General features: G+C 43.3%; 1 protein-coding gene across 1 annotated transcript in view; it reads left to right on the top strand.

The window, feature by feature from the left end:
* The window catches only part of WBP4 (WW domain binding protein 4), a 70427-nt gene extending 59363 nt beyond the window's left edge, over positions 1-11064 (top strand). Inside the window, exons 9-10 of the mRNA XM_030200554.1 lie at positions 3740-3924; positions 10696-11064. Of these exons, the coding sequence (XP_030056414.1) occupies positions 3740-3924; positions 10696-10906 (396 nt within the window). The 3' untranslated portion in view covers positions 10907-11064. The remainder of the gene's footprint in view (positions 1-3739; positions 3925-10695) is intronic.
* The last annotated feature ends 12614 nt before the right edge of the window (positions 11065-23678 follow it).

Genomic DNA, 23678 nt, shown 5'->3' with positions numbered 1-23678 from the left:
AGCTAACAAATTTCAACACAGAATAAGGCTCTTTGATTTTGGATAAATTAATACCCACTTTTTATGGTTAAACTGAGTGGAAAGTGTTGTGATGTTCAGTGGTGTGCTGGTAAATTTCTAACAGGCTCTCTCTCCGGTCCACCTCGGAGCCCCCCCGTCCACCACTGCGCCCCCCCCCGCCCACCTCTGCGTGCCCCCCCATCCTCCTCTGCGCCCCCCCCCCCCCAAAAAAAAAAAAATTGCAGAGCTGGCTATAGCTGTGGGGGGGGGGGGGGGGTGGGAGGGGGCAATGCATTACTCTCTCCAGGAAAAAAAATTAAATGATCCCAGGTTCCAATCTAATTCATGTTTAATGTGGGATAAAATGCCATAAATAAGTAAATAAATATAAACTTTTAATGTTGAGCACCTGATTCTCAAAGTGAACATATTCCAAACGCTATAATGAAAATAAAATTATTTTTTTTCTACCTTTGTTGTCTGGTGACTGTTTTTCTGATCATGCTGGCCCAGTATCCGATTCTGCTGCTATCTGTCCTCTTAACTCCGTTTCCAGGGCTTCCTTTTCATTTATTTCTTTCCTCCTTTCTTCATCATTTCTGGTCCTCAGCTTCTGCCTATCTTCTTCATCCATGTGCAGTTTTTCTCCTCTCTTCCTTTTCCCTCATCTCATCTCCTTCCTCACTCTTCTCTCCCCTCCATCCATGTCCAGCATTTCTTCTCTCTCCCCTCCTCTCCCCTGCCCTGCATGCACCCATGTCCAGCAGTGACCCTCCTCTCCCCTGCCCTGCATGCACCCATACCCAGCGACCCTCCTCTGCCCTGCCCTGCATGCACCCAGATGTCCAGCAGTGACCCTTCTCTCCCCTGCATGCACCCATGTCCAGCAGTGACCCTCCTCTCCCCTGCCCTGCATGCACCCATGTCCAGCAGTGACCCTCCTTTCCCCTGCCCTGCATGCACCCATACCCAGCGACCCTCCTCTGCCCTGCCCTGCATGCACCCAGATGTCCAGCAGTGACCCTTCTCTCCACTGCATGCACCCATGTCCAGCAGTGACCCTCCTCTCCCCTGCCCTGCATGCACCCATGTCCAGCAGTGACCCTCCTTTCCCCTGCCCTGCATGCACCCATACCCAGCAACCCCCTCCACCCATGTCCAGCAGCGACTCCCTTTTTCCCCCTGCCACCCCCTCCCAAGTTGTATCGCGAATTCTTCTCCTCCCTCCCTCCCGATCCGGTCCCTCACCGCCCGCTTGTTTTTTGAATTCTTCGGAGCAGGCACTCTTGCCTGCCCGCTTTCCAGCGCTGACTGTCCTCCCTTGCCGATTCGCTATTCAAAATGGCTGCCGAGACTTCAGCCGAAGTCTCGCGAGGCCGCCTCTGGAAGTCTCGGCGGCCATTTTTAAAGCGCGAATTCAAAAAAACAAGCAGGCGGTGAGGTGGATCCGGAGGGAGGTAGGAGGGAGGGAGGAGAGCCAGAGCCGGCTCGCTATTTTCAACAACCGGCTTGCAAGCCGGAAGAAAATTTAACAACCGGCTCTAGCGAGCCGGTGCGAGCCGGCTCCAGCACACCACTGGTGATGTTGCAGTAGAGTGTTTTTTTCAAGGTGTGTGTGTTGTTTACGCACTCTCTGTCAGACCACACCCCCCACCTGTACCTTAAAATTATCTCTGCTCCAGTCTTTGCTCAGGCAGCAACACTCATAGGCAGCCTGCACTGGGACTTTCTCTCTAAACGTCCTGTCCTTTCTGTTGCAGATTCCTGTTTTGTGAATGGTGGGACAATTCAGTGCAAGCCGTAGGCAGCCTATGAGCGCTTGGAGGGGTAGGGGTGCACATGAGATGCACCCCCTGTGTTATGATTCTGCCGGTTTGGCTGAGGGGGAGGGGGGACGTCTCTTGATTGGCTGCCAGGGTTTGTGCTGACGTCAGGGGATAGTACTTTAGCCTGCAGCTGAAGAGTTCCTCTGCTTTCGCGTTACTTATACTCTTGTGGTGACTTGAAAGCCGCAATTCTTGGTCAGAACGTGCTCTGTGCTCTGACTTTGATCTGAGTTCCCGGTGCAGGGATTTCTTTCCTTTCCCTTTGTTTGTGTTAGCTGGGGGCAGCGTGTGTGTATGTATAATTAGTTCTCTTGCTTCCAGCTGGGCTTCCCTTCGCTGGCTACAGTTCTCTGTGGGAAGCCAGCTGCTTGTTCCTCAGTGGGGGCTGGGCTTTGTTCAGCTCTCGTCTCAGCTAGGCTGCTTGTCTGAGAGCGTCCTCTCCGGATGTTTGTTTACTCTAAGGATTTCTCTTCCCAGTGTCCCGGCCTGCTGGCTCAGTGAGTTAACCCTTTGTGTACTGTGTGTATTGTGTTCCTGCCTCTGACAGTGTGTTTGTTCTATCGGCCCTGCTCCTCCTCGGGAAGTGTTCTCTCTGTTTGTTTGCTGATTTATGGAACTCTCTCTCCCCCTGGTGTGCCGTCTGGCTGTACAAGCTTAACCCTTTGTGTTCTGTTTGCCTCTGTCTGCAGTGGGTTTGAGGCAAAGGCTTTCTGCCTTCCTTTTGTGTCTGGTTCCTCTGGCTTTTGCCTGGGGCTTCCTAACCCTTGTGGGGAGGGGGTTGCTGTGTTAGTTCCCCTGTCCTGCGCTAGTCCCCTGGGTGGGCGTGGCCCGCTCTGGTTCTTTTGTTTCTCCCTCTGCCCTATGGCTGGTGTTCAGCGCGTGTCTGGCATCTTGGGGCCCTCTGGGTTCTTTCACCCCTTCCTGTGTGTGTCTGGGTTCCTGTTCGGCCGTGAGGCCCGTACGAGTGGCTCTGTGTGCGTGGGTTGCGGTTCGGCCGCAAGGCCCGCCTGTTTGCCTATTTCCCTTCTTCCTGAGGGACTGCGGGGAGGGGTAGCTTAGGGGTATTGTGTAGCTGGGGTGTGTGGTGGTGGGTGGGTCTCCCCTTGGCCTGGGTCGGTGCCCTGCTGGCCTCGGCCAGGGCCCAAGGGCTCACGACCAACCCAACGGATTACACCCTGGTAAAAATTCCTGTTTATGACACTGTGGTGTTGTATTCATCCTTTTTCTGTGCATACTGAAAAACTGTCTGGCTAGTAGTTCCTCTGATGCACACCTGCGTTCTTTGAATATGGACTAACTCTTGGAGAACTAACCTTGTTCATTTTTATTTAAAGATCTTGTTATGCTTTAGAATCATTTATTGATAGTACTGCACTACACAATTATGTTACATATCTCTTTCCCAGCTATTGTTCCCCTTGTTCCTTAAAATAGGACTCTAATAAGTTAAAATTTTACTCAGTCTTATTCTTTCTTACATATGATTGTTTGTTTTTACTGTCTTGTACTGAAAATCTTTGCATTATATAGAAGAGCTAATTCTGTTGCATTCCCCCTCTCCCACCAGCTTTAATATAAATACATTTACAGGACTAGGCATGTAAACAACAACTTAAAAAAAAACCTAGTTTAAAACAAAATCTGAAGAAGGGAATTCTATCAGGTAAAAGAGATGCTTTATTTAGGAAAATGACAATAGACTGAAGGAAAAAGGGTTATCCTGTTGTCCCTTATTGGAAATGTAGGACTGAAGCATGCAGGAAAGAATATTTTTAAGCATTTCGTGTTTTTGTTACATATTTTCTATATTAATATGAGAGGATATTTTGGGAGAAGCAGCACACAACAGGATTGTTACATATGAGAAAATGTGACATTGATGATAACATTTTTTTACTTCCATCTTACAAAAGAATAATAATGCAGAGCAGACAACAGACATCAGTGAAGAAAGCCATCCTGAATCCAGGAAAGATGACGTTGATGATACAGTTGATCAGGAGCAGTCCAGGGCTGTCCCAGAACAACCACCAAAAGAACCTAAAAAACCAAACCCTTATGGAGATTGGGAAGAAGTTAAGAAAGAGGAAGACCCTTAGTAAGTATTACTCTATAAGTCTTGTCAATTTGCTTACTGTAGCTTCATAAACAGTCTATGTGGTCTCTATCAACAGCTTTTGTTTAGTGTCATTTTCAAGACATAGTTACAACTGTGCAGCTGGGCCCTCTCTGCCCATCAGGGGCACCCTCACTAATAGTGACAGGACCACCTACACCTTCAAGCCCCTGGAAGTCCCTTATGCTGAGTGCTTCAGGATTAGGAGCAGCAAAGGCTGGGAGGATGTTGACCAGAGGATTTAATTGCCTAAATGCTCCTGTGGTATGTCCCTTAGGTGGTATGTCCCTTAGGTAACCCACTGTGTCCCACTTGGTAACTATTGTCCTATGGTAATACTAGCATTCGCCACTGTAAAAACAAATTACCAACATATGGAAACTGCTGAACTCCAGTTACCTAAATGTGATAAACCAAGGCAGGGAAGTAATATACAGAAAGTAAAATATTAGGTTAAGCTTAGAGTAGGTAGTTTAATAGATATCTGATCTTTGCTGAGAATGCAGTAGAAGTGAACCTTCAGATGTACCCAGAGAAAACAATTGTCTTTTTAGTCTGGCGCTGTGCCCACATATAACAGATGATTATGATATACAGACTGAGCAAACTGAATGACACTGGTATATTAGGCACTTTGGCTGGTAGAAATCTGTCTGTGAATGTTATATGAACAATATAACAGTCCAGCCCAACACTGCAGTCAAATTCCACAAAGTCAGTCATTGGGTTTTTGTTTGTTCAGCTCCTAGCATGGCTATATGTCTGAGCACAGTCTAAGTCAACACTACTAGAACCACCCCTTACCTTGAAGGCTTGTCCTACTAAACAGTGGTGGAGAGAAAAGGCTCTCCTTCCCTACTGTGCAGGTCCACTCTGTGCCCACAGCAGCAGATTGATCAGTTAAAGACTGAAACTGTCCTCATGATTATTGTATACTCCCTTCTCTTAAGTATGGTGAAGCTGTAAGTTCTGTCTCCCTTATGTTCTCCTTCTTCTGGGTGTGCCTTAACCAAAATGTAAATAAAGTAATTCCCTCATAGTCCTCCATTATTCAGGAGTGAACTATTCATTCAGCACTGCCCCTCCTCCCCATGTCCATTGCCCTGGCAAAGGAGAACTTAACCCACAAGTGCTGGAATTTTCCTAGTCAGATAGAATCCATCACTACAGATAAATCAGTTTCAGTATTTCTTGACTAGTTCCAATAGTCTGCATGATGCTTCGATGCATCTTTGTTTCTAGTCTGGTAGACACTGGCTCACTTAAGTTATAAGCCTTCAAATCTAGCACTCAATATAAGTGTTTTAGACAGAGGATTTAGTTTGTGAGGCCCCTCATATTTGCAGACACATGTATACAGCATTAATTTCCCATGGTTACTAAAAATAATATAAGCAAAAACAGGGAAGTTGTAAACTCTTTACTGCAGCTGATTAATAATTTATTGATTGGTTCCTGATCCAAGATGACATCATGTAACTCGTACCTGTTGGTCTTATGAAATCTCAGTTTGTGTTGGCATCCTTGGCTCTCTTGACCGGTATCAAGGGCAAGAGGAAGAGAATGGCGAAGGCACAACTCCTTGCACCTAACTAGATACCCCCAATGCAGAAATCACGTTTGAAGGTTTTTGAGTGGCAGCAGGGTCTGCGGCCACTCGTTTCTTCTACCCAAACGCTCTCAGCAACTGCTCTCAGTGGCATTGTAGACTGAGTTTCTTTGAGACCCGTGAATTGTACGGTGCCATTGCAATCCGGAAGGAGTCTGCTAGAGGAGGAACAGTGTGAGACAAACTCTGGAGAATCTCTGGGCTCGCTTGTGCTGGCTGGGAGTTCACCCCTTGCAAAGTCCTCATCCCGGGAAGGAGCCATCCCAAAAAGAACATCACCTTTTGGTTCTTCAGGCTCGACTAACTGTGAGTGGTGCATGTGGAGGAACTACACCTTCTGTGGAAGTGCAAGTGGAAAAGATGGAAAGACGAACTGTCATAACCTTGAAGGTACTTTGGAACACAGTGCAAGGCTTAAATTCCTCTTGTTTGAGAGTGGCTGAGAAAATGGAGGGTGAGAAGTTTTATTTGAGAAGGTTGCTATTCAAGCTCAGAGATTTGACCATCAAGCTACTAAGGTGACTTCTCTGGAAAAGGAAGTGAAGAAGGTATAAGAGCTTGGGGAAATATTTGTGAAGGATAGGAATATTACACACTGAAATATAGAACATTTAGAGTACCAGTTAAGAAATAATCTGCATTTCCTGAATTTCCCTGAGTCCTAATTATATCTTCAGTGGACCTGGTGAGATGGTCTGTAAGACCCTAGTATGTATCTGGTAAAATCACTGGAAAAACAGAATGTTCCAGACAGGGACTTGACTGGTTTTCTTGAATCTCCACTTGAAGTAATTACACAGAAACTCACTTTAGTTGTTAAATTTGACCTGGAATTGGATCGCAACAATATCCTGTGTTTATATTTCCATAATAATAATCACCAGTTTTATGGGTTTCAAATACATGTATTTTTCCTGATCTTGAGATACACACAAGAGGTGACAGGCATTCTTGGCCTATCGGTCAAGAATGGTAGCGCTGGGAGCCAATTTTGTGTTAATTTCCATGTGTTGATTTTGAAGATGTAACTTACAATTTCTTTCACCCTAATCAGCCTCCGGAGTTTATTTCTGCAAAAGAGAAACTTAAGGTTATTGTATGAATGTCTCAATTTTATTGGTTCTACTGTTGTTAAGGTAGGCTGAGATGGACAAATGGTGTTAACTTCTTAATTCTTTTTTATTTCTTGATCTTGGATGTATATTTTTCTTTTTATTGTGGTCTGAACTGTTTTCCTTTTTTATTTTGCGGTATTTCTTTATATTGTGATCTTTTTTCTAAATTGATTTTAAACTTTAAATTTGTTTAAAAATAATTTTAAACTTTAAATTTGTTTAAAAATAATTTACTTATTTTGCACCGATGGCAGTACCAATCTAAGGTTATAGTTAAACATTTAACATATCACACGGAGTAGTCACTAGTGAAGAAGAATTTGATGCTTTTCAAGTTCAGGTGGGGTAAATATTTTAAATAAAAGGACAGTACTTTCTAAGTGTGTGGAGGTACCCCATGTGCAGTAAGACTGAGTTCATAGTAACATAGGAAATAACAGTAACATATATAGTAACCTAGTAGATGGCGGCAGATAAAGACCTCTACAGTCCACCCAGTCTGCCCAACAACATAAACTCGTTACATATGGTATGAAGTGTTACATCATATGTATACCCTGTTCTTGATTTATCCTTTCCATTTTTAGGGCATAGACTGTAGCAGTCTGCCCGGCACTGGTCGTCTTCTAAAAATTTCTGAAGTTGCTGTCAAAGCACCTGAAAAGCTCTACTCTGGCCCATCCAAATCTATTCGGCCTTCATCAAGGCACAGACCATAGAAGTCAACCCAGCACTGGTTTTCCTACCTAATCTCTCCTAAGCTTAAGTAGAAAGGTCCATCTGGTCTGTACAGTTATGTTACATTACTTGACATTTCTATCCAACATTAGCCATAAAGTTCAATGTGGCTTACAAATAAGAGAAAAAGAAAAACTATACAACAACAACAAACAGCAAAAATAAAAATGAAAAATGTAAACCAGGATCTGTAGTAGACCAAAGAAGTCACATTATGGCATTCTGAAACAGGAAGGACTTAATGCTTTAGTGGAGGAGTAGCCTAGTGGTTAGTGCAGCGGACTTTGATCCTAGAGAACTGGGTTCGATTCCCACTGCAGCTCCTTGTGACTGTGGGCAAGTCACTTAACCCTCCATTGCCCCAGGTACAAAATAAGTACCTATATATATCTAAACCGCTTTAAATGTAGTTGCAAAATACCACAGAAAGGCGGTATATCAAGTCCCATTTCCCTTTCCAAGGAAATCCGAGATGGCTGCTGTAGTGTGACGACGTGTGGTCTTGCTCTGCATTTTTGCTCCTTACCTAGAGAAATGCCTAAGCATCGGGGAAGTTCTGTGCTCAGCCCACTCAGCAAGTTGTCTTCCCACAGTTACGGCAGGCTGAGATTATGGCGTATGCTTTACATTTATTTAGTCTTATATCCCACATTATCCAAATCATATTCAGTTCTATGTGGCTTACAGTATAAGAGAATCATATAGTATGGTTACAAAATAGTAATGAGCTGCAGTCTGCAGATTCATGACATAACTGTGTAACAGTCAAATTAACATGGTTTACATAATAATAAGGAACTGCATTCTACAGTTTACAGCGTATCAAATGGCATACTAGGATGGTGAATCAAATAGAGCTGTAGTCCTCGTTTACAGATTGACAGGGGATCTGCTGTGACAACAAATCTAATAGTAATAGTTGCATTGTGTCAGAGAGGCTGCACCAATAGGATGGTAATCAAATTTAGAGCTATGGTAACTAGCCTGGTCTTAACCCTAACTCAAGGGTCTAAGGTGTAATAGAGATCATAACAAATAATAGTGTAGCTGTGTGTTATAGTGCAGAGTGAGATTCAGGACCTGGTAGACAGGGAGTCATTGTTGAGTCAAATGAAGAGTGACTGGGAACTGTGGTCCAGGTTGAGAGTTCGGTCTTTGGGGAATTATCTAGTGTCGGTGAAGAAGTATGATTTTAGCATTTTGAGAAATGAAAGGTAATTTGTTATCCTCCTGATGTTTGTGGGTAGGATGTTCTAGGCCTGGGTTGCAAGGTAGGAGAACCTTGTGTCGTAAAGTTTGGGAAGTGTAGTAGAAGGTAGTTTTGAGCGTCTGTGAGGGCATTTCTAAGTGGGAGGTCGATTAGAGCGACTAAGTAGGTGGGGGATAGACCCTGGAGGATTGTGTAGACAAACGTTAGTGTCTTGAAGCTTATTCTGGCCTTTATGGGGAGCCCGTGGAGTGTTTGCAGTAGGAGAGAGGCTCTTTGATAGTGGGGAGACATGAAGATCAGGCGGTCAACCATGTTTTGAATGGTTTGTAGTTTTTTTAGGCTCAGATTTTACACCCTGTGTATAAACTATTATAATAGTCCAGTTGGGTTAATATCAGAGTTTGAACTAAGAGATAAAAGGTTGTGACTGGGAAGATGTTTCTGATTCTTCTCAGTTTCCAGAGCATTCTGAAGGCTTTCTTTGTGACCAAGGTTATTTGGTCGTCGAGTGCCAAGTTTTTGTCTACAGTGACACCTAGGACTTTAAGGTTGCTTTCTAGTGGGAAACTTGTTTGCTTGATTGTAAAAGTATGGTAGGGAATTGGATGGAAGGTGCTTGATATAACCAGGAACTTGGTTTTATCTCTATTAAGCTTTAGCCTAAAGGTGGGGCCCAGGTTTCCATTGTATCAAGGTCAATTCAGATCCAGTCTATGATGTCTGTTAGGTTGCCTGAGAAGGGTATGTATATTGTCACATTGTCTGCGTAGATGTGTGATTTCAGTGCTAATTCTTCTAGTTTGCTGCTGAGTGGTGCCATCAAGATATTGAATAGTGTAGGGGACAGTGGAAAACCTTGTGGTACACCACTGGCTGGATCCAGGGGGTGGGGGGGGGGGTGAGATGTTATGTCCTGGGACCTCTTCTTTTCTCCATCTATACTTCTTCCCTTGGTACTCTGATCTCATCCCATGGTTTTCAGTGTCATCTTTATGCTGATGACTCCCAGATCTACCTCTCCACACCAGAAATCTCAGCCGAAATCCAGGCCAAAGTATCAGCCTGCCTGTCTGACATTGCTGCCTGGATGTCTCAGCGCCATCTGAAACTAAACATGACCGAGACTGAGCTTCTTATCTTTCCCCCTAAACCAACCTCTCCTACTCCCCCATTCTCTATTTCTGTGGATAACACTCTCATCCTTCTTGTCTCATCAGCTCGTAACCTTGGGGTCATCTTCGACTCCTCCATCTCCTTCTCTGCACATATTCAGCAGCCTGCTAAAACCTGTCGTTTTTTCCCTTATAATATCACCAAAATTTGCTACAGCTAGAATTGTGACTTTTTTCCCCCCCTTGTGAAAATGGATCTGCAAAATTTCATGGGCTAATTTTGCTTTTTAAAATTGTATTTCATTTTTTGCATTAAGCTGCTACAAATGATTTGCATCATAGCAGCTTAATACAAAATTTACACAAATTTTTGTGAAGTGTACTTTTGAAATGTCACTTTAGTACATAGGACCCTTAGTGGTGCACAGCTCAGTGAGTGTGTGACAGAGAACAGTGTGAGATAATGGTATTAAAACAATGGTTATGCACACCAGAATTTACCAACCATCATCTTGAATAAGGCATTTTGGAATGAAAAAGTAATTCATTAAAAGCACTTGTATTTCTTATAGACACACAGCAATCCTATATCTTGTGCTCAAGAGCTGGTCTGGAATTGAGTTCTATGGGTTTGTAACAATGGCAGCAGTTTTCAAACTTACATAGATCTGGCATGGAAGTACAAGTAAAAACAATAGTCTGAAAGCTTCCAAATATGCCATGTTTTGTTTGTGTGGCTCTTTATTTAAAAAGTTATTTCAACAAGCAAAGGTTTACTGGCTTGTAATCCTGGTGCCTGATGAGCTTACAAAATGTAAAAATAATCCCGTGGTTTCACTCGTTAGTTTCCTAAGTTTATGGCCATAGAGTGATATGAATATATCGTTACCTGCACTCCACTTTATGTTCTTTTGTGCTTAATAAACTACTTGCTGTTAATTATCTTTCATCTGTTTCACACTTACACAGTGAGAATGTCGATTTACAGCTTCCCACTGTGGAGGATGAGTTTCCACCTGGCCCAACGATTGAGATTCCACAAGAGTCCAAAGTAAAGTTTAGAGAGAAGACAATCACCTCCCTGGGGGATGACACTATGGCAGGGGAGCCTGTCTTCAGGAAGAGAAAGATTGAAAATGGAAAAAGTCGAAACTTAAGGCAGAGAGTAAGCGATCAGTAAAGGAATGGCTTATATCTGCTGTGTGAACTGATGTGTGAATCAAAAATCAGGATTTTAAACAAACTAAGTCTGACTTTTTTATGCTGTTAGAATTCTATAAGAAAAAATAAGATGGCTATGAATTATAATAAAATGTTATTTTTCTGTTGCTACTGCTATCTCTTGCGTAGAAGATGTTTTTAGTGTTTGTGTACTATTACATGTTTAAAGTGAAGCCATCCTGTTGCTTTTTCTCTGTGTAACATAGTTCTAAAAATCACAGTTTCATTTAGGAAAAGGCTTTTTAAAATTGTCTCCAAGACCCCACAGCCAGTTAGGTTCTCAGGATATCTACAATGACAATGTATGCAATGAGTACAGACTGTAGAGACTAGTATTAACAAATTAATCTCATGGGCGTTCTGAAAACCCAAGTGGCTGTGGGGTCATCAGGACAGGTTTGGGAAGCCCTGGTTCAGAAAATGATAGTACTAGGACACATTTACCACAGAACCTCAGCTGTAGAACAGGAGCAAACCATTTGCATTGTAAACACACTTGCTTGAGTGTAGCTGTTCAGGGGTTATCTAAATTGTTACTATGATTGATAAATATTTATTTACATCATGGACAATCAACTCATAACACCACAGAGCAGACCAGTAAATTTTATTCAAAACAGAGTACCTGCAGCAGTTTATAGTTAAAACAATATATAACAAACATGAGTTCAAAATAAAATGAGTCAACCAACATATATTTGTGAAAGGGTTCCCAAAAGGTGTCAGGGCAGGCAAACTGCATACATATTTAAAATGTATTGAAGCAAACAAGCATTTAATATATACAGCAAGCAGTCAGTGGTAACACTCAGTACCACATACCTAAAGGGGACTAAGTGTAACCACCAAATGCTTGCCATAACACCTTTTGGGATCCCTTTCACAAATATATGTTAGTTGAATCATTTCATTTTGAACTTTTATATGCTTCACTTATATATTTTTTAACTATAAACCACTGGGATGCTCTGTTTTGAACAAAATTGTGCTTTTTCTACAGCTACTAGTCTGCTCTGAGCTGTTTTCTACTGCGACTATTTTTAGATCATCACCTCTGTTTCTTCACAATAAACTCACAAATCAGCAACTGCACATCCAAACCAATATTTAAATATTATCAGTTAACATTTAAAATTTCACTGGATTAGAAAGACACTTGTTGAACCAAAAAAAAAAAAAAGTATTCATTATTTATACAATCACATTTTTTGCAGTTGGGACAGGAACATGCACTTTCAGTCAGAAATACATTTTTTAAATACTGCTTTAAAAGGCAACTATGGATAGTTAATTTACAGTAATTCTTTAAACATTAATTGCAATAGAAGAATGAATTAGGGACTTGCATTCATTTTTTTTTTTTTTAGATCAGTCCATTGTTTTTACTTCAGTACTATGCAGTGATACCAGGAGTCCATATAGTAGTATTGGAATAAGTTACAAGTGACAGATTTGAAAAAATTAGTATCTCTAAAAAAATATTTCCAAAATATCATCATCTTATGATAAATGACTCAGTACTTTTAAAAAATTTATGGAGCTTTGAAGACCTTGCAAGACTTTGACCACTGTCAGTCATATTGTATCTTAATTTCTCTTTTGTTGGTCAGTTTCACCAGGGATCCAAGTGTAGTGAGGAAAAGTAGAGCTAGACACTTCAGACTGAGTTCAAGTTGATAGTTGTATCGGTGATAGTGCAAAAACCAACTAGGCTAATTTGTTATCCCTACCAGGCTGAATCCACAGAATCATGTTTTAGAGCCTTTCACTGGTTTGTAATTAGGAATTCTATAAATTGTTAAAATTATGCCTTACCTGCTGATAATTTTCTTTCCTTTAGCAGCAGCAGATGAATCCAAGAACTGGTGGGTTGTGCCCATCTACCAGCAGGTGGAGATAGAGATTACAAAACTGAAGGCAGTGATACCAGGCGGCCAGCTCCTCCTTCACCTCAGTACATGTCTCATCACCAAGCAGAATCAGAGAAGAAACCAGGAAGCCTTCCTCACCAACCATACAAAACAGAAACGTCAGTCTGATTTCAGAGAAACCACGACTGCGATGGAGTCCTCGTCAGTGGTTTCTGTTCTCTTTCCTCTTCTCCTTTTTTTTTTGGAAACTAAACAGATAGGCAAAACAAGCGCGGCTGACAAAGGGCGGGATCCTGGATTCATCTGCTGTTGCAGGCATAATTTTACCTTCCTTAGCATATGCAGCAAATGAATCCAAGAACTGGTGGGATGTACCAAAGCAATCCCTAAGTAGGGTGGGAAGTCGCCGCTCCCCGAGACAGAACCGGTGCTGCAAAGGCAGCATCTGAATAGTGAAAGCACACCTGTTCCGCCCAAGAAGATGATAGCAAACTCGTGAAATGAGCCTGGAATGCCATCGGCGGGATGCAACCTTTCAAAAAAAATCCACAAATTATCTGCAATCTAACAAGAAAAAAATCAGATCAGACCAGAGGCTGCCATCCCACAGCAAGAACCAGCAACAAAGAAAAAGAGAAGATCTGAATGCTGAAAAACATGCAACATCTGCAAATACCGGAGAGCCCTCTGAACATCCAGAAGACGAAGCGCCATGTACTCCGTGTGAAAATCCCCCTCCCAAAAGAAGGGAAGAAAGAGAGGCTGAAAAAGAAAAGCCAAACCACAGCCGGAAAAGAAAGAAGGAACCGAAAGCAAGGTCACTCCAGACTCAGCAAATTGCAGAAAAAACAGCTCGGAATGGCTACACTAAAAATTCAGACACTCTGCGTGCCGAAGAATTGGCGACCAAGAACACTGCTTGTAAGTTCTTAAGCATCTGCAAAGGAACAAAAGGAGTCCGAAGCAATGCTCGGTAGACAAGGAACCCCAAGCTGTACTCGGAGAATATGAACGAGGTTTCAGGGAGAAGAAGGTCGCAGCAGCGGAGGAGCAAAGCACTCTGCAAGAAATGCACCACCTCTGAGTGCAAGGCCAGGCCAGGGCCTTCTGCAACCCATCCTGCAGAAAGAACTCAATCACTGAGGAACAGACGCCCACAATGAAGACCAAGCATGGGCCGCAACCAGCCTCAAAAAATCCTCAACACCTGAGAATACGCGGTTGCAGTGGACCACATACAAGATCGCAACAGAACAGTAACCATAGCGTCCAAAGAACTCTGTTCCTCAGTCGACCTCTCAAAACACCAAGCCAAAAGACCAATGTGAGAGGGATCATCCACTCAGGAGCGGACCCAGAACGAAGAGCCTGGAGTCAAGCGGATCCAAAACGAAGGCACCACCAGGAGCCTCACTATATCCGCATACCAAGGGCGCCATGGTTAATCCGGAGCTACCAGAATGACTCGACTCCGGTGGAGAGCGACCTGAAAAGAACTCTGCCACAGAGAGGCCACGGAGGAAACACTATCGAAGAACGTCCTCCGGCCAAGGATGCAGTAAACAACCAGCCCTGCCAAATCACCCTCTCTCCGATGACAGAAGGCATATGGGCGTCCAGCCAGGACGCAATCAGATCTACCTATGGAGCTCTCTACCTGAGGCTATGTTGAAGCACTGGTGCGGAATAACCATTCTGCCGAGACCAGAAGATGGCAGAAAAGAGAACTCACTGTAGGAAAAGCCCGCAAAGTGGGCCGCATAGAAACGGAACACGAGGTCCTCTGCCCATTCCATGGGGGTGACACGTCCTGATGACCACAGTCTGACTCAGAGTCCCACTGTGGAAGATGCAGCCACCGCCTCATCTTCTCAGACGACAGAAGCACTGCCTAGCCCGCAACGTGTCCTGAAGTGCTATAAGACTAACAGCACCAAAAGCAGGTCCAGGCGGGGGACACGGCACAAGCACCGCCTGGCCTGCAATGTGTCCTGAAAGGCTAGAAGATGAACAGCACCAAAAGCAGATCCAGGCGGGAGATCTGCTATACCGTCCCCCTGTGCCATCCACCACCCCGGCGATGAGAGGAGGAGGCAAAGGGCTTTCCAGTCTGAGAGACTCGCATCTGTGACCACCACCATCCACTGCGGTGGTGCCAAGGCATCCGTTCCACAGGGAGGAATTACGAAGCCACCAGTTCATGCGCCGTCGTACCGAGAACAGCCACGGAAAACACTGCTGACACTCCAGGAACACAGACCACCCGTCAAGAAGCAAGAGCTGTAGATGTTGTCTATGAGCACCACCCACAGCACTACCTCCAAAGTGTCCGCCACAGAGCCCAAGATATGAATGCATAGCCAGGCCCGAGGACTCAGCGCCCTGAGCAGACTGCACACCCAAGTCTGAACCTAGATCCTCCAGTCCTCAGTCAAGAAAAAAAATCGTACCAGAGCTGTCTGGAATGGGATGGGGTGGCTTATTTGAAGGGTGACCACCCAGCTCAAGGATTCCAAGAAGACCCGGGAAGATAAACTCTCGGATCTCATCTAGAGTGAGGTGCACTCTGATGCTGTCCTTGCGGAGAATGCCGCAAAATTCCCAAACCTAGGAAAAGATGAATGGAGCCATAGCCGTGCCGACAGGCAAAGCCTGGAACTGAACATGAGGGCTCAGAACTGCCAAACAGAGAAACCGCAGATGATGGGGCCAAAGTGGAAAGAAAAGAAATGCTTCCTAAGATAGAAGTGTAGGGAAAATTGAAGTGCAGGTTAAATTGAAGTAGCTCTGAATATAGCTAGCTGTCCAATATAAAGAAAAAGTGCAATAAAAGCCTTAGACACACAACAACAAACAGCTAGAAGTGCCACAAATACAGTGGAAGCTGAAATAAAAATACTTTGATCAGAGTCAGACAGCAAAACTAGAAGAGCAGAGCTGCTGTGGAAAACCACCACTGCTAACCTTTGGCACTGTAGCCTAATGTAAACTGTCCCAGCTTTGGAAAGAACTGCTTGTCAAGGCAAGCAATATGAGAGAGGGAAGTAAAATATGCCCCATAGAAAAGGAGCTGAGGGCCAGAATTTCTAATATGATGCACCACCCTTAAACCTGTGACCTTCAGGCTGAAAGCCAACCATCTTCCAGAAAAACATGACTATTTTGTTGAAGCTACTGCACCTGGAGCAAAAGCCCCCATGACACCAGCACTGAGGTTCCATGGAGACCAGAGCACTAGCCCCAGAAAATAACAATATGTAACATTTCCCACAGAAAGGTGGAGCCAAAGGCACTAAGCCTAGAAACTCCCACTTGTAATTGAAAAGGAGCAAAATGTGCAGAAACAAAAAAGAAAACCTACTGCACCTGGTATTCCCAGGCAGTCTCCCATCCAAGTAGAAACTAGCCAGGCCCAACCCTGCTGAGCTTCCAAGATCAGACAGGTTCAGGGTGGTGTGCTCATAGGCAATGCCTGTACTGCCAGTATAAAAAGAGTTTCACAAAGGAAGGAGGGAAACTTCTAAGCTATTCAAGCAACTGCCCTCAGAGAAATACTGAGGGGACAGAAAAGTCTGTAAATAACAACACTAAATAGGCCCTTTCACAGGCCCAACATACAAGGAGCCCTGCTCTCATGCTGTTCACTGTTTCCCACACCAGGAACAGCCTTAGCCAACGCAGGAACTATAAGAAAATCTAAACTCACCACAGTGAGGCCTATTGCTATTAATGTACCCACTTAGGCAAACATGGCTTTCCAGCTCAGGAGATTCTTGCTGCCTTTGTGCAGAAAAGGACTGCCCTGAAAAGACTCCCTCCGAATAGAGAAAGACAGGGGAGAAATGGACTCTACTGCTCAGCTGGAGAGAAAACATCCCCTCTTTGGGGCAGGGTCCATCAGAATAGACTGAGTCAGGGAACAAGCCAGAAAACTCCAAAGCCTGAACTAAAAATGAACGGTTAGCTCCCCTACCAGACTTCTGCAACATATAGGCATACAGAGCAGCAGAATGAACTCGGGGGGGGGGGGGGGGGGAGAGGTCAGAAATCCCCTGCCCCAAAGAAGCCCCCAGTGGCTGACGTGCATCCCGAAAACAGCAAGGCACATCGCAAGACCATCAGATTCCTTTTTTTTTTTTTTGTTACATTTGTACCCCGCGCTTTCCCACTCATGGCAGGCTCAATGCGGCAGGCAATGGCGGGTTAAGTGACTTGCCCAGAGTCACAAGGAGCTGCTTGTGCCGGGAATCAAACTCAGTTCCTCAGTTCCCCAGGACCAAAGTCCACCACCCTAACCACTAGGCCACTCCATCCCTTCTGGAAAACTTAGCCCTCTAGAACCATCTGCCTGAGATGGGCATTAAAAACTCCCCCAATCACGAAAAGGGCTACTGAGGCCAAGCTCTTTTAAGAAGAAAGGTTCAAATTAAGGGTCCCAGAGCAGAGGAGATCCTGCTCAGAAGATACAGAAACAGCTGTTCTTTCCTTGGATCCACTATGCAAGGGGAAACCAAAGGCTGGAGAAAATAAAGGGGAATCCCCTGGACCAGCAGTATCTAATGGAACACAAGGTCCGTTAGAAGCCGCCCCTGACCACATCAAGGCCGCAGGGCGGAAAAGGATCAAAGCTGATATCAGGAGAAAACAGGACCATACCAGCAAAAAGGCGTGTGTTCCCGCCATTTTAGCGTGGGAAAAGGCTGCTCGGGGAAGGGGAACTTCAGCACATCCCTCCCCAGCGTTCAAACATGCCACCACACAGAATCCCGCTGCACAGCATCTGCTACCGCAGCAGGAACAGCTTTCAAATGCCAGCATCACCCATATTAAAGCACAGTACCCCGGCGCCAAAAGAGAAAGGCAAGGACTCACCGAACAGCAGGTGTCTCTGGAGGGGAAGCAGAGTCCCACAGACGCAGCAGCCTGCTGCCTACACAAAGACTGAAAGCACAGCACTAAGACAGGGAAACCCTGTACTGCCCGGTCCTGTCAAATCTTCTATTTTGGGTTTTTTTTTAACACCAAATGAAGGCAAAGAAGCTCTCTTGGTTTTGTTTTGTTTTTTTTTGGGGGGGGGGGGGGGGGGGGTTACTGGTGAGGAAGGCTAGAGCTCTAAAGACCGGGAGGCAAGGGGGGAAAGGGTGAAGCAGGGACCCAGAAGACTGAGTATGCCCCCAAAGTCGGCACCACCAGCCAGACACCCCTAAACTCAACTGCTCCACAGGACCCAGGAGTATCCCCAACAGACAAATCCAGGAGCTGCTGAATCGCCGTCCACCACCTGCTGGAGATAGAGATGTACTGAGGTGAAGGAGGAGCAGGCCGTCTGGTATCACTGCCTTCAGTTTTGTAATCTTTATCTCCACCTCCTGGTAGATGGGCACAACCCACCAGTTTTTGGATTCATCTTCTGCATACGCTAAGGAATGGTTTCTTTCATAATTTTTTTTCTGCTTAGGAAAATACAGGAGTACGAGAGGAAAAAAAAAAAAGACCCACATCGATCAATAAACTCTCTTCCTTTCCCTCTAACTCCAACATAAGTGGAATTTAGTTGCCAAAAAAGGCCCAATCCATAATTCAGATTAGTTAATGTGGCCTTGTCTGGTACTCCATGTCTCTTTCTCTCTTTGCAAGGAAAAGGGTTAAAGGACTACCAGCAGCATGTAACAGTGCATCAAATACTAAAGTAACTGATAATACTTGTGTACATATCAAGGTGTTATATGGTTTTATAAATGTGCACAATAGGTACCTTTTCTCACACTGAAGAGGAGGGAAGGAGAGTGAGAGCAAGCACCAGTGGTGCGGGGAGCTCAGAATCTAGCTTTTCTATTCATATGCTTTCTTCCCCACAGAGTCAGAGTTTTTGAAGTCTAAAGGATTTGGTTTTATCTACTTGGCTCTCAAACAGGCACATCTCATGTACATATCCTGCTAGCCTGTCATGATTTTGGTTCTCAGCCTCACGCTGGATGCTTCTTTCCTAAAGTAGCATTCCTTGTTAATTGTATGCTGTACTGAAAACTTACGTTAGCTCAAAAAACGTCAGTAGTGGTTCATAAGGTAAATATAAATCAATCTATGTGTTAGGTAATTTCACCAGCTGTGTCTAGCAGCCCGACAGCTTATACAGAGAAACCTTTAAATCTGAGCCTATGGCTGATGCTTCTAAACATGATTCTTTTCTTGCAAACAAATGAAGGTATGTTAAGATTCATGATTTTGAATGAAATGTTTTTCTTTGTTACTGCATGAATGAAGTACAGTAACTTGTAGATAAAATTGTATACCATTTGTTTCTCTCTCCTTGTAGTATGTGTGTAATTAAAAATTGTGTAACTGAAGAGTAGCATTGCAGTGTGAAAGCCAATTTAAAAAGAGGTCCAGTGGAACATTACATTCAAATTTTAGTTTATTTTAAGCAGATGTAGAATTACACTTTAGTTGGCTTGGTATGTGGCTTCACCATAGTCGCTGTTTTCCTTTTTCTTCTGAAAGAGAACCATAGATAAAAGAAGCGTAAGTAATTTAACAAAAACTCAATTCTCCCAAATCCGCATTATTGCCCCCCTTTCCCACTCCAAACGTCTACCACACATCACCATTCCTAGGGCATATAATACAGCCTGGACTAGGTCCGGACCCTATATACCACTGCTTCTCAACCTAATCCACAGGGCACACCCAATCAGGGTTTCAGGATATCCACAATGAAAATGCACAGATAAATTTGCATACCAAGGAGGCAGTACATGCAAATGTAGCTATGCATTTTCACCTGACTGGCTGGGTGTGTCCTGATGACTACGCTGAAAAGCAGTGCTCTATACCACGGGTTCTCACCACAGCCACTCAGGTTTTCAGGATACCCACAAAGAACAGGCATATGAGAGTGCATGCAAATTTATCTCCATTCTGTAGAAATCTTTCATACAGATTCATGGTGGATATCCTGAACATCTTATTGGTTAGGTGTGTCCCAGGGACTAAGAACCCCTGTACTGTACTGCCAGCTTTGTCCTCTGTGTTACTGTGTCACAACCGGTTTTTTTTATCTACTCCAACACACTTCAGCTGCTATTCACATTTGATAAATGACTTCAGCTATACAGACAATGTACAGTTAATGCAATTAAGAGCAACAGAAATCTACCATTCCATTAGAGAGTGGTTCTCAATCAGATTTTCAGGATACCCACGATAAATTTGCATGCAGTAGCACTAAGGCAGGTATATTGTGGGTGTCCTGAAAATCTGATTGGCTGGGTGTGGTATGAGGATGAGAAGCCTTGAATTAAAGGCATCTTACAAACAAGAACTAGCCGATTCCTAAAATTTCAACTGGAAGGTTGGCCTTGGTCTGGGCCCTACTCACCTGAACATCATTAACCTGTACCCAAAGCCAAAGTGAAGACAGTAAATGCCATCTTCCCTGGAACCATCTAAATAAAGGAGATCTGTGGCTGGCCAAGGAAGGAGAGCTGCTTTTAAGTTTAACATTACAGTAAGTTGTGCAAGTTAAAATCCTGAAACGCACACTGAAGTACAGCAGTGAGGCTCCAGACAAAGGCGCATCTGCAGAAACATGGCCAGGTTGAGTCTTTTTACATCACTTTCAAAGCAATAACAACCTGATTTGTTGAATTAGCTTTAGTTTCTTCTTTTTTTTTTTTTTTACATCCTCACCCCTGACTTGGTTTTACACATAAGTGTGAGGTTTGGAGTTTCTCCTTTGTTTGTTCCCTGTTGCTGCCAAAAAAAAAAGTCCCATATTATAAAACCCTGTTCTGCTATCCCTGCTGTACATTTAAAATTAAGTGCACAGCAGCATCTGCTGATCTAATTAGGAAACTAAACGCTGTTTCTAACAATTCTCAAATATATATGTTCACCTCTGCAACTGAAGCCAAAACTTAAAATCTGTTAGCTTGGGTAGCAGATGTAAATTGAGAATGGGAAAACCTGAAAAATAAGTGTACATCAGTAGTATATGGTATATTTATATATCTAATATTTTTACTTGAACATTCATGAAAAATGTATGATACACAAAATTGTGTCAAAAAGCTCCCTACTGAATTTACACCATACCTTCCACCTAACTAATAGATGGAAAGCTCATAACCCCACAGCTCAAACATTTTCTTTCTATTCGCCAGCATATGATTAGTTATTCCTGAACTGATTATGTGTTGGGTGCCTCCAAAAATCTATAGACGCCAGTATTGATAATTTCACGTGGTACAACCATGCTTCTGTATGGAGCATGTTCTCTTTGGATCCCCAAAGAAGGGGGTTGACATTCTGCCATTTAATCAAATCATTGCTTAAAGACCCTGAAATAAAAGCAGATATTCATAAGAAGATAATACAATATTTTCAATTTAATGATAAAGGGGATGTATGAGACCTGGTATGCTGGGAAAGACTAAGAAACAGCACTGCAAGGTGGTAGAAAAAGAATAATTAAGGAACAACAATTAGACTCCTGCCTCTCACATCTAAAAAAAGGACTATTTACAGATGAAAATAAAGGCAGTTGGGAAGGAGATTGACCAAGAATTACAATTAGAAAACATGGAATTCCAACTAAAGAGGCTTCAACAGCAAACCTATGCATTTGGGGATAAAAGCAGGCAGATGTCTTGCTTGTAGATTAAATAAGCTTTTAATAATATTCTTAAAATGAGAGGGTTCAAAGGGGAATTGCTGATTAAAGCCGATTAAATTCATACTTGTTTTATGGACTTTTATAGTCAATTATACACTAAGGATAGTACCATATCCTCAGATCAAATCAACCACTACCTGGGTGACACCAAACTTCCCCAATTAGCAGAGGAAGTAATACAACTTTTAGATTCCTCCCATCACACCTAGGACCCTGTTTACTAAGGCACGTTAGCATTTTTTAATGCACCTACAATTAGCACGCATGCCAACTGTGTAGGCACCTATAGCGATACTGTAGGTGTGTACACAGTTAATGCGTGTTAAAACCACTAATGCGCCTATAACACAACTTAGTAAACAGGGCCCCTAAAGAGCTGTCAGAAGTGATTAAGAATGTCCCAGCAGGGAAGTCTCTGGAATTGGATGGGTAGTCAAATAGTTTTTATAAAACCTTTAGGGGATCATTAGTGGGAATCTTAGAATGAGTTTTTAACTCCTTAAAATCAGAAGGTATTCCACCCACAATGAATTCTGCCATCATTATCATTTGCAAACAGGGAAGGGATGAAACCTGGTGTGGTTCTCATCGCCCCATTTCTCTAATTTATGTGGATCTTGAGATCTTTGCTAAATTGCTGCTTAGTAGACTAGCCCTATTGCTTCCAACTACAATCAATCCAGGCCGAGCAGGCTTTGGCCCCAGGAGGCAAACTGAGGTAATGTTAAGATCTATAATCTCAGTGGCACAACATAGAGCCATTTCTTCCATGTTGATGCTGAAAAAGCATTCGACCGTGTTCAGTGGGAGGTTTATGTTTGCTATACTGGAGAAGGTAGGGTAGAACAAACCTACACAAAGTGGTTGTCTACCTTATAACCCTGTGGCTTGTATAAAAATAAATGGGGCCTACACATAAGCACTGCCATACTGGGAAAAGACCAATGGTCCATCAAGCATCCTGTCTCCGACAGCAGCCAATCCAGGCTTCAAGAACCCGGCAATGCCCCCCCCCCCCCCCCCAAATTAAATTTTTAATAATGTTCAATGGACTTTTCCCTCAGGAATCTGGCCAAATCCCCTTTTGTGTTAGGTAGGGGCAAGTAGCAGGGATACCTGTTGTCCCCCTCTCTCCTTTATGCTGGTTATGGAGTCTTTTGTTCAATGAATCGGAAGTAAGGACATCAGGGGGATCTCTATTGTTCAGCATCAACATAAAGTATCATTATTTGCACAACTGGCTCTAAGCCTTTAACTAAACACAAACTACAGATGCTCCATAATACTTTAGTGGGATACAAAAATAAATAAAGTAAAATATGGCTTTGCCATCTCTGTTCTGAAGGATGAGATGACATACAGAGCTGTCTCAAGCTTTAAAGCCAATTTAGATAAGACCAAGACCAGCAATATAAATATTATAGGTGTATAGTGGGAACGAGATAAACCTAAATTTCTGTTTTAAATGGGTTACATCCCATCTCAAATATCTGGGAATCGGGGTCTCAAGTGATATAAAAGCACTATAAAAGCTTAAGTAGACTCTATTAAGAAAATTCAGGAAAATCTTAAGGACTGGAGTAGCACTACATATTCATTATGAGTAGAGTAGCTATTATTAAAATGAATATCATAACACAATGAATGTATGTTTTTCAAGCTCTGCCCAGAGATAGTCCCCTGATGATTTTTGATTTTAGGGAGGGACGGGGGAGGAAAGATGAGAACTGCTAAACATATATGACTCATAGGGAACAAGGAGGCCTTGGGTATTCCTAACCTAAGTAACTATTATCTGACAGCACAACTTAGACATGTCTGGGGTTGGAAAGCAAATTGGCCATTGCAACAATATGTACAGACTGAGCAAGCTACCCCAAGAGACCTGTACCTTGTGGACCAATTGTGGAAAGGTGCAGATGGTAGGGTGGTCTGCGAAATTGCATGCCCCTTCACCTGTCATATTTTGCAGGCATGGAGATTGCTCAAACTGAAATGTGGAACTCAATGAGTCTCCCAAGTTAGCTCCTCTCATGAAGTACCATGGGTGACTTTTACAAGGAATAAATGCAGCATTCATAGCATAGGTCAGGTCTTTCATAATGGAACCTTTAAATCATTTGATGATATGAAGAGCACATTTAATTTATGCTCAACAGATTTTTTTTTTATTTACAATATAGGCA

This window comes from Microcaecilia unicolor, chromosome 4 (assembly GCF_901765095.1).
Source record: "Microcaecilia unicolor chromosome 4, aMicUni1.1, whole genome shotgun sequence".
Lineage (NCBI taxonomy): Eukaryota > Metazoa > Chordata > Amphibia > Gymnophiona > Siphonopidae > Microcaecilia > Microcaecilia unicolor.
The sequence above is the reverse complement of the archived record's forward strand: the minus strand, read 5'-3'. Positions and strand labels throughout refer to the sequence as shown.